The 16,192-nt window shown below is 38.5% G+C and overlaps 1 protein-coding gene across 3 annotated transcripts in view; it reads right to left on the bottom strand.

Moving 5' to 3' along the window:
- MACROD2 (mono-ADP ribosylhydrolase 2) overlaps positions 1-16,192 on the bottom strand; it is an 836,463-nt gene that overhangs the window by 579,502 nt on the left and 240,769 nt on the right. For all 3 annotated transcript variants that reach the window (XM_029961674.1, XM_029961673.1, XM_029961672.1), the window contains exon 4: positions 10,796-10,912. In XM_029961674.1, coding sequence (XP_029817534.1) covers positions 10,796-10,912 — 117 coding nt within the window. The remainder of the gene's footprint in view (positions 1-10,795; positions 10,913-16,192) is intronic.

Here is a 16,192-nt window from a genome sequence, read left to right on the forward strand (position 1 = left end):
TTTTTTATTTGTAAACAAGCACTTCAAATCTGTGTCCCTGCAGGCAGGAGCACAGCTCAGGGCTGCTTGGGAGGAGGAGAGGAGCAGCAGTGGAAGGAGCTCTGCAGCTACAATTTCTTCCTAAGCCACAGCCAGACACGACACACCAAAGAGCATCACAGCGTGTGAAGAAGGTCCAACTCCCCCAAGCTCTTGGGTGTATGAGGTGAAAGATTGTTCCACCTTAGAGGATTTCCTTTCAGAACATGCTGTGCCCACCATACAGGGGATTTAGTCATTCGTGCTGCCCTGATTTCTGAGTCGTGGTCATTGGGCCTCTAAAATAGTGCTACTGAAAAGAAAAAACAAAAAACCACCAAAGAAGTTCTCTCTCATTTTCAGCCTCACCTTCTGTGTATGATCACAAGGGATTCTCTGACCCATGAACTAACTGCTCTTTTGGACAAAACCATCTGGTAGGAAAGCTAAACAAAGTATTGTCTAAAATCAACAACAAGAAGATAGGGGGAAAAAAACCCCAGATGAAATCTACTGTGCTTTTAGAGATCTTCAAGTGTTAGAAATTACATTAATTTGACAATTAAAAACAGAATTTAAATGGAGAAAAACCCAGATACCCTCAAAATTAAAGTTCCATATGGAAGAAAGGACTCATGGATCTGTAGCTGCAATAGGACATCCAAGTATCTGTAAGACCCAGAGACCTCCAACATGGATCTTCTGCCTCTTCTCTGAGGCCTTGGAACTCCCCAGGGGGGAAAACCTATATAATACAAGTTTTCTTTACTTCTACCCTAATTATTGCCATGCTAACACAGTGGCAATCCCTATAGGTAATAAATATGTTTTAGCAATAAATCACAACAAGAGGGGAGTTTTCATGTCCTTGAGAAAACAAGCAGTGAGGAGGGATCTGGCAGTTGGGAAGGTAGTTTTATCCTTCAGTTGTGGCCAAATGCTCAAAGCCAAAACTCACTCTCTGAAGTTGCCTCTCTTTGCCAAGTGTAAGACTGTGATTTAAAGCAACTTGTTTTCCTTATCTGTTTATGTTCCACTCTCTAAAGGGAAAGAAATCCAACAATATTTATAGCTTCCCAGTCAATTTTGCATGAACTTCACTTTCAGCTTCTCATGAACAGGGTTGTGTTGCAACAAATTAATTTTAAATGAACAGACTTCCCTGGGGCCACTTCTGCTTCATTTTGTAGAAAAAAAAAAAAAAAAGGTTGTTTTAAACTAGATTACACCTCTGACAGGATTATACCCGACACAAATGCAATCTTTTACTTGAATGAATTGTAATTTTCAGAACTGTGGGCTTTCAGAGTGTATTATATGACATTATTTTGCTGTCCATGACACCTCCCAAAATTTCAAGGCTTTCTTCCCCCACCCCTGCATCACTTACAACATGTGTGGAGCTTCCCCAGTTCTACTGGAGGATTAAAATCGAATAATGCAGCTGTTAAAACAAAAAGCTTCAACAGAAATCGTTTCCTCCATTGTGTTCATGGGTACTTTAAGCAGTTTACAGCCTTGTCTTGATGACCTGCTGTTTACAGGCTACAAGTCATTTCAACAATATTCTTATTGTATTCTTACTTTCTCAGAACCAATCCCCATGTTTTAATTCTAATGCAAACACTGCATAAAGTCACACTGAAATAAATGTGATCCAGACAGACAGACATGTAATCAGATATCAAAGGAGTTATTTTTAGCACTGCAAAGCATTTCTCATTTATGTGTTTATTTATTTATAAGCCTTGGAAATCTACCAGCTATTTTTATTGAAAAACTTAGCATACTTAGAAGTGTGCAAGCATGTCTCACACACATCCTTTTTGCCACATTGAAATATTAAAATGGTCAAACTTTTCTCTGTCCATCTCTCTGATACATCACTAGAAAATAGAAGAATTCAGACCACTGTGCCTGAGGTTAAAGGGAATTCAATGTAACTCCTTCCCTGAGGAACCAGAAGAGAGATTTGTAGCATGACAAAGAGCTAAGAAAGAGTACAAAATTAGATGTAATTCAAAGTTGGTGACAGTTGTTTAATTAACACTTTCTTCTGGCTTCTTACTGCATAAATTATATTATACTCACCTACAAACCAACATGTGGGCAGAAAGAGCCATAAAAAGTTTACCCTGAGAGTATTACATATTTCATGAATACACTCTCCTCCTAAACCTGGCCCTACAAGTATTATCAGTCACTCTGAGTACTGCTGGGGCTTTTTAGGCATGGTTTAAGTTTTCTGTTAACATTCCAAGACATCCAGAAAGGTGTAAAGCCCAGCTCAGAGTGACTGCTGTGCCCCTTAGATGATGTACTTTCAAGTTCCTCTGTATTCCCAACAGTGGAACTTCAGTTCTAGTCCAGTGAGCTGAGAACCCCGTGCTGCAACCACTAAAAACTTCTCCAAGTGTTCTGTAAATGGCCAAAAATCAACAACACACAGAACCTATTTTTCCTTAACAGCCAATTAACCTAAAAGATATTGCCATCTACTCAGAAGGGAATAAATGCTAGAAGAGTTTCAAGCCAGACAATGGTGTAAATAATCTGCAACCCTGAGTAGCTTGTACAGAGAAAATATAAACACACATAGAGATAAATAGACGTAGAGCTACAGATATATAGTGATGTAAATTTAACCCCTCCATCACTTGGTTTTCTTTTTTTTTAATGTTTGGAAAAGGTTCAAGATCACTGAATCAAGATCAAGACTCTTCACAAACATTGCTGAAAACTCACAAATACCAAAAACTGAAGGAATGAATCCGAGAATTTTAAGAAATGAAAAAAATAAACCCTGACCTATGTTCTTCAACTTGTATGAAATGTTTCAAACAAAACTAAAAAAAAAATAAAAGTCTGAGTGTGAAGGCAGTGTTAAGAAAAAAGGGATGCTATCAGAAATCTAAAATAAAGAGGGAACTAAACTCTAGTGCTGCACATCAACAAAAATCCAGGTGATTTTGAGCCCCATTCTTCAAAGCAAAACATCTTGAATGATGTTATCCTTTCACCAGCAGTGAAACAGCATCTTCAGCATATAGAAGAATATAAATTTTATTTCTTTTCACTATCTGGTTAATCAGTATTTAGATTCTTTCCTATGGGCAATTAAAGCATTATTTACACCCTACGGTCTCACACCTGATGTCTTTTTCCTGGAGAGATATGTTTCAAATGTTTGACCTCAGTTTTTACAAAAAAACCCCATGTTTTGGTCCGTGTACTTAGTTTATGTGCAACAGCCACAAATATTCATCTGCTGGGTAAAACAAAGATATTTTTAAACTATGTAACATAACCTTCCCATCTATCCATTTTAGGCTGGTCTAAAAAAGTTATACTACAGGTAAAGAAATCTCACTTTTCATCCGTGTGATTCTTTCAAAATATATCCAGAAAAAGAAAAACGAAATAAAAATATAAAATTAAAATTAATAAAACCTCAAGTGAACAGCGAGGTTTGTGGGTGAGTGAAGGAGAACTCAAAAAAAATCATAGCACCTTTCACATTCATACTATTCCTTCTGCTTTATTTCAAAGTAGTAGAAAGAAAATGTCCTTATTTATTACTTATGATCTGATTATTTCCATTTGCAAATAATTCATCATATTTTTGGCTAAGTAATGTGCGGATTCAGCACAAAAAGGAACCCTGTTCTTTGCTTGCAAGAAAGAAAATTGGGCTGTACATTTCTAAAACATTCCAGCTACAATCACATAATTATTATTAATCTGAAGAAATGATATGAAGTTAATGACCTCCAACAGGTTCCAATTTTAAACCTTTTTCCTACCCTAGGGAGATGGAAGATCAGCAGTTAGTGCTCCAATTCAAGCCCCAAGCCTGTGCCAACACATTTCCTAAGCTAAATCCAGGTTTGGGAGACAGGCTGCATATTTTTCAGAGACTAAAACAGCATAAATCACAGAGTGCCAACACACTATGAGGTTAATGTTCTGTTTTACTACAGTAAGCAATTTCTATCACCATTTAAAATGAGACAAGCAAAATTCAGGCAGACAAAATCTCATGCATCAAAGAATAATTTTCAAGTACTGAGTGTTGGCTTTGGCTTCTGAGGAAACGTATTAGAGTGGGAGCAGCAGCAACCACTGCAGTTAAAGGAGCATAAACATCTCCATTACATCCCATTCTAACCCCTTCTCCTTGTCAGCTGACTGTAGTGATGAGAATTTTGTTTATTTTCATTCCATGCATCAGACATTTTATTATTATTCTTATTATTTGAGTAAAAAGGACCAACTATATCCAAGTATGGAGGAAATCAAATATATGAGCCTTAAGGGGCACAACACCCTGCTCCAGTGCCAACATACCTGAGGAATGACTCTCCACCAGTGTGGAAAGGCATATTCCAGCACAAATTATTTTGCACCAAATTAGGAGAGGTTTTAAATAGCACCTTACACATAAATTAGTCATTAGGAAAGTGTTTACACCTTGTGTTTTCACTCTCTGTTCCATCGAGGGGGTTTCCAGTGTGCTGGATGCCGACGCCAGGGATCTGTGGCACCAAACCCCGCGGGCTGCTGTGCCCAACAACCCCCCCTGCAAACTCAGCTCTGTGACTGCTTTCAGTAACACCAACAATTAGACCTTTGCAGAAACGACAGATATCCAGAATTACAGAAAGAATGCCATGGAGAGAAATTCACGGCACCAGGTTTCCACCGCCTGCCATTACAGTGCATTAATACACACGTGACACGCCCCTGGTGCACCCAGTTACTGAGCAAATGGTTCAGCCCTCCTCTAAAAGTTCTCTGTGCCCACTTCTTGCCCTGGAGTTCAGGGTTCAGACCGCAACAAGTGATGCCCAGAAGAGGAGGATCGATAGTAAAACATTTCCTTCAGCCACAACACAGACATTTGTAATGGAACAATTGGATGTGGAACGGCAGCTTCCAGCAGTGCCTGCCAGGATTTGGCCACAGCACAGGGCACTGACAAACACACATGGGGGTCCATTCACAAATTAAAATTTAAAGAATCCATCCATTAAAAAAATGTGCCTGAGCTTGGCTCAAACCCAAGGACAAAGACCACATACTCTTGTGAGGGAAGGTTCTTGCGGATTCATAACCACTGGGAGCTACAGCACTTGCCCCTTTTCTGCCCAACTGATGACAGACCCTGAGCAGACTTGGAAGAGGAGGAGATGTTTGAACTTATTTAGCTGGAGTTGATAAATGCATTCCCCATCATCCCCATGAGTCCTCTTCTCCCTTCCTGTATGTGTGGGGGATGTGGGGGTGTATGTAAGGGAGAGACAAGCCATAAAGCTTTACAATACCCATAAAACCCTCTCTAAAATCTAAGCAGGTTTTAGACCAAAGAAATAATCATTAATATTTCCCTTCCAACACATTTACAGCATATGCAATGGATGTGAGTGCTCATGGTGAATATAGCAGGTCATTAAGAAGACTGGAGCCAATTAGATCAAATTAAAACACAATAAAGACATGACTGCACTTATTTTCAAAATAGTCATAAAATATATAACATGAGCTTATTAAAAAAAACATCTTTGAAACCTAGACACTACTCAGAAGAAAAACATAAATATGTGGTAAGTGGTTTTGTTAACCATAAAGAAAACCTTTCCCAAAGGAATCTGAACAGCAAAAATATCGCTCAAGAAAAAGGGGTCCCGGGCCTTTGATTAGTGTTAACTTGCTTTGCTTAATTTTCAAATTAGTTTTAAATATTTAAGCAATGATAAAGATTTAAAGGAATGGCAAAAAGTGCTGCTTAAGGAAATACCTATCCAGAGTTTTTCCAGCTATGTTTTTTTTTTTTCCAGGAGGTGTCACCCAGCCTGGGCACACTGTGACAATAACGTGATGCTATTCAGCTCAGATAAAGAGTAGAAAGACATCCCTCCTGGAAAACCTTCATAACATTTATGAGTTCATGTTCTATTAATGATTGTGTCCCCTTGGGCTTATCAGCAGCCTTTTTTCAACTGAAATTTGATCAAATTTAGTCTGGTTATGCATGAGCTGTGGGAGAAGATCGAGGATCTTGACTAGCTGGGAGTTAGTAGCCAAGTTAGTAGTCTCTAAGCAATCCTGTCTTGTCCACATATTGTTCACTTTTAATATCTCCCTTTCCAATTTCCAAACATATTTACCAATTCCCAGACCTACCTATTCCCAGAATAGGTATCAAAATGAACAACCATCAGAACCACAAAAAAGAAAACAATTCTCCAACTCTTGTATATCAGAAGTTTAGTATCATTTGAAACAAAATTCATGTATTATTTTATAAACCAAAGTTATAAAAGTAAGTAAACAAACAAAGCTCTTTGTGAAATCCTGGAAATTTGAATAATAGCCTTGAACATTATGCCCCATTTTTCCAACTGGTCAGTTTTTGAGTTCCATTTCTGCACAATCAACCCTTTAATTACAGCTCTCTGACCAATCTCCAAGAAAATAAGGAGAGATTTAAAAATCACTACCCTTGCAGCCTTACTTTAAAATAATACCCTGTAAATATTCATCTTTTAAATACTGGAAATTATGTCTATGTAACTGAAGCACACTTTTTAATCTCTACTTTCTAATCTCCACTTTTTAATCTGATTAAACAAATTTGAAAGCTGATTCCTCCTACTGTGTTTAATACTAGCACTCCTCCTAACTACTTATTTCCCAGCAGGAACTGTCTCTGAGAGCACATTCACATTATTACTCCAGGCTGATCTACACAGTGACTTTGGACCAGAAGACTTGCTATATATGGTATTTACTCAGGGACAGTGCTTAAAGCACTAAAAATATCAAGCAAACAGAAAAAATTATTCGAAATATTACAGATTTATTAAGAACATAAACCACCGCATTAGAAACTGCCCAGCATTTCCAGCAAGGCATCTCCACTGCAAGTCCACCTTTCAGATTTACTGATAGTTGGTTCTATCCCATACTAGAGGCTGTAAGATTTTATTTTCCTAGTTTAGGGGGTTTATTATCAAATTTTTTTTTTTTCAGAAAAAGAAAGAAACTGTTACTAGACTCAGTAACAATAGGGAAAAAAAAGTTAGTTTGGGGGCCCTTTCCTGCCAAGGTCAGGGTGCCACTTACCAGTGCTGGTTTTCAGTTGGGTTTAAGGCTGTTAAATACCAGGCAGGATGGGACTTTATTCTCTAATGTGTTCTGACAGGGTCCTTTTTTATAGTGAAACCTCTGCAAGCAGATAACAAGCCACAGGGTTGTTATGGACCCCTCATTCCAGCCATAAACACAATTTACATCCAGACCATTTTCTGCCAGTGGAGCCAACTGAGACTATTAATCAAATGAGAAAGAAAACAAGCATTTGTGGAGCTTTAAAACAGATACTGTTCATCTGTTATTTAAAGTATGACAGTATCAGAGCACTGCTCAATGTTTGAGGATCAGTTGAACAATATTTAGAATGAACCGTCCTTTAAAAGGAACAACAATATGAAGTACAGAAGTTAAATAATTGATGATGGGTCTGGGACAGCATTAAAGGAAACCATCTCAGAGTAAAGGCACTGCCTTTTTCAGCCCTCCTGAGCACTGTGGAAACTTGGGTGCCTGCAAAGGTGTTTGCTGAAAAACAACAATAGATGACATCAACCAAATTATGGATTCAGCAAATAACTCTGGTGGCATTTGGGGGGGCTTTGTGTAGGCTTTTGCAGCACGGGAGGCAGATGGTGATTACACTGACTGCTGCAAAACTGTACAGAATGTTACATTAACTGGTAATGAGAAAATTCTATTTCACTTCATTTCTATTTTCAAACACACTACTTTTTGGCATTAAAAAAAAAAAGTGCGTATGTTGAAAAGTTCATAAAGCAACATCTCCAGGCTGTAAACGTGTTAGTCTTGGTCTGTTCACATTATTAGAATAAAGAGCTGAGGAAAAGTATTTCACAAACTGATCTCAGAGACACCAAGAAGAAATCACAGAAAGTCAGCCTATACATTTACATTACCCAGTTAGATATTATTTTTCAATCAGATATTATTTTTCAATTTTTCCACCGTGAAGACATTATTTGTCAGACCTGCTCTTACTTAAACTAAGTAAATACAGCAAAGTATTCCATAAAAATACAATAGATCATAAAGGAGATTGCCACCGTGGGTTTTATTTACCAACTACCACCTTCCTAGCAAAGCACACCTTCCCTTCAGTGCCAAATTTAATTCCAGCTTCCTCCAAGTTTTCTACAAAGCAAAGCAATATGCTACATGAACTTTGAATGCTAAATCTTCTTTAATATGGAGTCCTGAGCTGAAGCCCATCCTGCAGCACACACAGGCTGCTCCATCCCAGAGCAGCTTTGCTGAATTCAGCAAGCTGTTTCCAAGCAAAGCATTTCGAGACCGAGAACTTGAGAGGGGAAAATCCCAGGGGCAGGAAACAGAATTGTAACATTTGCAATTCTGTTAAATAACAGAAGAAATCCCCAACAATTCATCAAATGAAATGCATTTCATATTTGCTATAACTGTTTATCCAAGCACAGTCACGAGAAGAGCAGATACAATAGAATAAACCGTTTACTACTCAGAATGTTAATGAATTATTGTAGTTGGTCTCCTGTACACAAAGAGAGAAATGGAAAGCAAACTCCTTGTGAAAGCTGGAAGTTACCAGTCAACCATAACACTCAGCCAGTTGCCAGCTGACAACATTCCCCCACAGTGGATTGGGATGGGGAAGTCCAGACCCCCCATCACGGTGCTGGTCTCCTCACAAAAGCCAAACGTAAAACAGCTTCCACAGTTAAACTGTCCTGCTCTTAACACAAAGTGACAGAGAGTGACTGAAGACATCCAGTGGCTTTATAGCTCTCTAAAATATCAAACCAGAGTCTTGATTGTTTGATCGCTTTCAGATGAATGGTATAAAAGGTACAATGATTCCATGAGCCTACAACCTAAAGCTTCTAAAGGGAAAGGGAAAGGAAAACAACAGTTGGTGAACACAAATATGTTTTAAGGAGAAAAGTAAAGAAATCAAGAGTTTTTCATTCTCAGCCTTTGCATGCAAACTGGACGTTTCCCTCCCCAGACCTTTCCCCCTCTCATGTTGATGCACAATCAAATACAATCAGATGTGGCTTTGATGCAATTTCAATTTCTAATAATACTGATTAAGCAGAATATTGACTTTTCTCCACGTCTGGTTACAGGTTTTGTTTTCACCTTCAGGTGATAACGGGGTTTCTCATTTTTTTGTTTGTTATTCCTACATGAGGAACAAAAATTTTCCTACAGCCTTCAAACAGGAGCAAACTTAAGCAACCCCTTGAACTGCTATAAAATCCGAAGGGAGGTCACACCTCAGACATGACCTTTCCTCTTCTAACACACATCAAGTGCTTTATTATCTTTGTTATCCCACTAAAATACATGGGAGGAATTATGTACCTGTGGATGGGCAGCTTTTCTGCCCTTCCCAAGATATTATTTTGTATAAGAGGAAGAATTAAATATCAAAAATCTCCTGTACAGCAAATTACAATGCGTTATTCAACAATTCTATCCCTTTTATGGGAATCTGGTAAAGATTTGGGCCATACATAAATCCAACCTAACACTGAATCTTCCTCCAAAATTTCCCTGACCTCTGGTCAAATTAACCTTTCATAAATAACCATTAACATGTGGTAAAACTACATATAAAGTAAACCAAAGCTTTTCTGTACATAGAAATTCCCACTGTCAAGGAAAAAACTGGAAGCTTTTGTTATCATCATCATAGAAGGTGCCAAAAAATGACTGGGAACACAGTTTTCTTGTGACATTAAGAGCCACAGAAACCTAAAGGGAACCTGATTGTGCAGTGAGCTTTTGGTTTTCCATCACAAATCAGAGAGATTTAAATGTTTTTGAGTGAGACATGATCCTGCTGCAACCTGTATACAAAAAAAAAGAGCTTGAATTCTAGTTATAACTATATTTTACTATTGCTGTTTGCAACGGTTTCTTGGTACTTTTATCTTCATATCTTAATATACTATTCTGTAAGATCCTAAATTGCAAAGATTTCCCACTTTTTATTCTCGCTGGCTGACCAATGTGCTGTCAACCCAAAAGTGTTTTCCAAGACAAGCTCAACATCCACACAACGTGGTCAAACCACCGACTTCCTACTTGAAACAGGACTGGAATTCTGACAATTCCACTTTCAAAGCGCAAAAACATCCCAGCACAGAGCTGCACTCTGTTGAAAGCTGAAGTGTGACAGATGCCTTTGCACTAATTGCCAATCAGATGCCACGTAGCAGCTGAAAACACAATGCATGACTTTTATCTCCTGGGCTCTCAAAGTATTCCCGATCAAGGAGTCTGCACGAGGAATATGAAATATGCAGCATTTCCAAAAGCTGTCTCCGCGCAGCTTAAATATGATAATGCATATTTTGTTCATACTTCATAGAGCATTTCCAATCCTTTATTATGCATATGAACGGATATGTTTTAGCTTGCAAAGAGAAAAACAAACATGAAAGAAACGCTTTATATTTCAGAGACACGGAGGTTTCCATCGGATAACGCAGGTGAAATATTCGCTTAGAAAGGCCTGGATCGCTTTGTGGGGAAGAACATCATTACAGAACATGCTTAATTAAGTCCCCCTGCTAATTCTGTCAAATGAATACCTTGTTGAATTAGACCAGAGGGAAATGGAGGCTGCGCACCAGCAGCACGTGTTGAGAAGGAAAACTCTGAGGAAAGGCTGACTTACATTTGGCAGGCAGGTCGTACCCACAGGTGATTTTGGCCTGTCCAGTCTCACACCCACTCAGGTTCCGACACTCAGCAACCAAGCAGGGTCCAGCAGCTCTGTGTATGCAGCCATCCACTGTAAAAAAACCCAAAAAAAACGCGGTCAAGAAACCCCAGTTCTTACATTTCCCTCACATAGATCATCACAAACATTTACTGCCCATTTTCACATCCACAGACCCACGGATCTGCAGGTCGACATCCAAATATATATTATTTTTTTTCAGTCTGTGTGTTTTTCAAAAACATAATATTAGTCAACTTGTTGCTAATTGGAAAGAAAACATCCAGAAAAGGTAAAGCAGAATAAAAATTTCAGTGTTAGAAAAGGGGTTTATTCAAGGCTCTAAGAAATTCTCAGTACAAATTATGAAAACAAGTGTGATCCCCATCTCTTTTACTACACACCTCTGATACTTCTACAATTGTGCAAATCATTTAATGATGCTGTCCCACTAATGCCTTATACAAAAATTCCAAGAAATAATGCTTATGGGTTTGAAATATTTAAAAAAACCCTAATGTTGACCTTTTTTCCTTTTCACACTTTTTTTTTAAATTTTGCATTATTCATGCAACACTTTGGAGTTAATTAAAAAATAATTACTAAAGGTTGCGATTGCAGCTAAGTATGCAAGAAAATTAGTAGAGTGCATAGATCTTATTACCCTCAGGAGCCAGCAAAAGAATAAACCAAGGCTGCTGGCACAGCAATTCTGCCCTCTCAACATGCAATCCAAGAAATCATTTACTGTAATTATAGCAAAAAAGTTTGAGAAACAGGATACAAAATAATAAGGAAATTGTTTATGCATGAACATATTAACTACAGCAGGGCCCTAATTCAGCAGCAACGACGGAGTTCAACTGGGAGAAATAATCATCATATAAATTACAATATCCACTCAAAAAGGTTGAGCTCAGGTATAAAGGCTGAACAAATACTTATGGAGAAAAGAAAGATTCTGGATGTGTATCATTCTATATTTATTTCAGATTTTCTTTCAGGTTTTACCAGTTCAAAGTTAAAGCAGAACCCAAGAGCTTATTGGAAGCAGTTAAACCAGAACAGGGTTGAAAAGCCAGGTGTGGATGGGCTTCCAAGACATGCACAGCATAAACTGTAGATCTGGGCTCAGATTTGGGCAATCCAAGGGTTGGGTACTCAGCATCCCTACTGAGCACTCACTGCCCACCGGGATACAGGGGAGCAGGAAAAGCCCTTACTGCAGGATGGTTTTTGAAGCTGCAATGGAAATGACGAGCGGCCTTCCTGTATCAAAGGCACAGCTGGCTTTGTAAAGTGTTGAGTGTTTCCTGAAGCCACACATCTCAAGTGGAGAGGCAGAAAACATCTTCAAATGGATGAAACATTCTTCTACTGAGTGTTAAAATCCTGACTGCCTTTTCTAAAGAGTTCTGTGCCAGAGCTGACGTTCAGGTGACCCAGTCAAATTGGATAAGCAGCTCCTGGTACTCCATCCTCACCCTGGCCACAGTGCCACTGATTTTCAAACTGTCATTTTGAAATACTTTATATTAGACAGAAAGATAATGAAGAATCATGTGATGTTGCACTTTCAGTGGAGTTTTCTAAAACTTTCTTACTGAAAAGAACATGGATGCCAAGCCACCAGCTGTGAGCGTGTTGTGCACTCCCTATCTCTTCTTGCTCTGCCTTAGCTGAACTTGGTTTTAACTTACCCAAAATCTCTGCTCAAGAGACTCTAAGATGCTAATGCAAGAGTAATATTTTGTAACCTCGAGGGGAAAAAAGAACGTTTGAAATCCCTCCTGTGCTCACAACATCCGATTTAATTATTTTCACTTAATTACTAAATGCTTTCCCAAACCTGTATGCACTGAAACCAACCTCAAGTACAATTTTATAAGCACCACCACCACAATCTTTACCAACATTAGCATTTCCTGAGACACCAACATAAAACCAGCACTTTCTGCATGATTCTTCACAGAGGAAGAAGCCTTTCACCCCAGGAGTACTGGACAAAGGAAACCATAATAAAGGTAGTCTATCAGTGGCTTCCTGGAGCTGGTTCCACACAGGTCTGTGTCCAGCCTTTGCAATCCAAGAAGCCTCCAGAAAGATGAAAGACTAATTGAAAAGAAATTGAATTCTTAACAGGAAAATCAATTCCATCACAACCAATCCTGACACATGACAAGGACAAGGGAAGACATCTGCCAAACCTGAAAAAGTAAATGTGCAAACTTTCCTTATAAAGGTGGCACAACATGAAGTGATTAAATAATCCAGACAGGCATGGATGGAAAAGTAGAAATTAGCATTCGATGTACTTCAGTGACTGACACAGAAGAATGAAGGAGGGGGGAGAACACCACCAAAGAGAAAACCCAAACACCAAACTCAAAGTTCTCAAAACAACCTCTTTTTTCCATACTTTATTAAATATATGAACAGAGATGACCTCTGGTCTACGTACACATTTTTCATTTAATATGATAATTCAATAAATCCTGCTAGAAATACTCTGTTTCCAAAAATATAATCTAATATACACTGCAGAACACAGGTTTAATAATTCTTAAAACAAAACCCAAGTAGTGAAATATATTGCCAAATCTGAGCACTCTGCATAACACAAAGAAAATAATTGGCAAAAGAAAGGTAGAGGGGATTAACAAATCTGAATGTGATTTTAGACTCTGCTAAAACATGTCTTAGCTGCATTAATTAAAAAAAAAGCATGAAACAGGAATTCACAAAACATTCACATGAGCTATTTTGTTTGTTGGACCTGTGCAACAACTAGTAATGCCAGTGTACAGAGAGGTAAGCCCTGTTAACATGGAAACTTTGTGGAAATTACAGATAATGACAACAACCTCAGGAGGGAAAAATGATGGCCAAAGATATATTGTTATTGTGTAGTAAGAAAAAAGAGATTTATGTGATAATAATGTCATGCTGCCAAATGAATAGGACAGTGAAGAACCTTTGATACACTGGTTTCAGAGATCTCATCTGAATCATCTGTTTGCTGGATAGCTGCTCATCTGCATTCTTCTAACCAAAGCTGAGAAATTTTCCATCATATCCCACTGTTCCTTCCCTAGAACTTCTTTGTGCAGCTGGCTGAAAAGCCCAGACCCTTATGGTCAACTCTGACTTGGCCTCACGTGACCGTGATAAAACTTTGCCTTGTCACTGCTTTTTACAACCAATGGAAAATGCCCTCACTCTGCCTCTCTTTTTTCCACAGGTTACCTTCCTATCCACATTCACGGAGATCACATACATGCTTTGGGTAATTTCCATACACAAGTGACCTGCCACTTCACAGTTCTGGGAAAGACATGGGAAAACCCCAGTAAAAAACTGTTAGTCATCACTGGAAAGAAATCCTGTCTCCATTCTGACAGTGATTAATCATCAACACTTGAAGGCACTGAAGGCAGGGCTTGCAACCATCCTCATTGAGACTGTGCTTCTTGGAACAGGTTTCAAGCTTATAAACCAACCTATTTCTAAGGATTTTGGTCTCTCTTCCCTCATGCACCCTCCTGGACAAGCACAGGGAAGGGGATTTTCAGTTTTGAAGACCTAGAAACATGAACTATATTTTGATGGCTCAAGAACCTTCAGATTCAGCTGCATAGTTCAAGCTGTTCATGCTTGTGTAAAGCTATTAAAAGTACTGCTCTGAATCTTTTCCATGAAAAATAATATTAGCAATTCTCTTGCATGCTTCCACAAGTTTTAGGAGCCACCAGGAACAGCATTTTGTTCTCCCAACAATTCAGCAGAAGCCATTAATGAAGAAAAACACCTTTCAAAGCTGCTGCAGTCAATGGCATTGCTCGCACAGTGAAGTCACATGGAAATAATTGCATAAAATAGATGAACAAGATCAAGTATCAAAATAAAACTCTTATGCAAAAGGACAGTGTATTAATAACAATGTGGAATATGGAATCTTTGACCATCCTTCTCACTGCACACTGATGGATGTAACAGGTTAAATCCCTTCTTATTTAATTTATTGTGAAGCGATTGCATTTGTTCTCCAGAATTAAAGGGTTAAAGTTATATAGTTATAAAAAACCTAGCTAATTTACTGGTGTACAATACAGAACAAACCTATTTCTTATAGAAAAATCTCTTAAAATTGCAAATGAAGCAAAAGCGCAGGAAACACAGAATTAAGGGTATCATGGGATGCTGCTTAAAAAAAAAAATAACCTCAGCAAAACTAGCCTTGCATTGCAGATGGTAATAAAAAAGGGTAAGGTAATCAAACACCACAGCAAAAAAATATAAACTCCCCCAGGAATAATAAGGCCCAAATTTCTTTTGTGACCTTGTGTGAGAGTCTGAACAAAGTGAAGCTCTGATGTAAACAACATATGCAGATTGATTGTGTTGCATTTCAAGAGTCCATCTATTCTTTTTTTCCATAGTAATACCTGTTCTCTGGTGCTTTCCCAGATTTTTATTCCTCCTTTTCAGCAGGAAAATTCAGGAGGTTTAGTTATTTAAGTAAGTCACCTGTGCCTGATTTATGCGGGGAATGGTGCTGTTCCTTCCTCCACAGGGCAAATGCCAGGAGTGGATAAAACCAGAACAATGTCCTTATATCAGAGACACTGCTAGGGGGACACAAGAGGAAGCTGCTTTGCCCAGACTGGAGCAAATCTCTGCTAAACATGTCCTCAATTGTTGTGGACCTTTCAAAAACATCCATTGCAAGGATGTGTGAGGCAACCAGAAGGGAAAAAAAACCACAACAGACAAAAAAACCCCACTGAACCCCCAAATAACAACCCAAAAAAACCCAACTGGTAGCAAAACCCAATCTCATCCTGCAAAAAAAAGTACCTCTAAGAAGTTCATTGTAAGTAAGTGCTGCCAAAGTTGAAACTGCCCCTCTGAGAGCGGTGCCAGGGGGAAATAAATCCTGCCCAGCAAGAGACAACAGCTGCTGGTCTAATGAACAAAGGTGGGCATCTAAAAACAATCCCAACACAGATGCCAGGCCGTGCTAGGACGGCAGTTTATATCACAGAGATGGCCTCTGCCACTGGGAAGTTTAATGAACTGAAGATTTTCAATCAATGCACTGGTTTATAGGCCTCCAACATAATTAATTTTAAATACTTAGCAATTATACAGCACTTCCTGGCCATGATCTCGTGGAGTTTAAAAGCATCATCTGTTTTAGGCCTTAAAATTCTCCATTTCAAACACAAAAAGCACAGATGAACCATTTATTTTGAGATGAACCATTTATTTTGAGATGGCTAGGTCTCTGAATTAGGTTCACATTTCACCACAGACAATCTACACTTACAGTTCCTTAAATATTCTTATTTT

This window comes from Manacus vitellinus, unplaced genomic scaffold (assembly GCF_001715985.3).
Source record: "Manacus vitellinus isolate BGI_N305 unplaced genomic scaffold, ASM171598v3 scaffold_38_pilon, whole genome shotgun sequence".
NCBI lineage: Eukaryota > Metazoa > Chordata > Aves > Passeriformes > Pipridae > Manacus > Manacus vitellinus.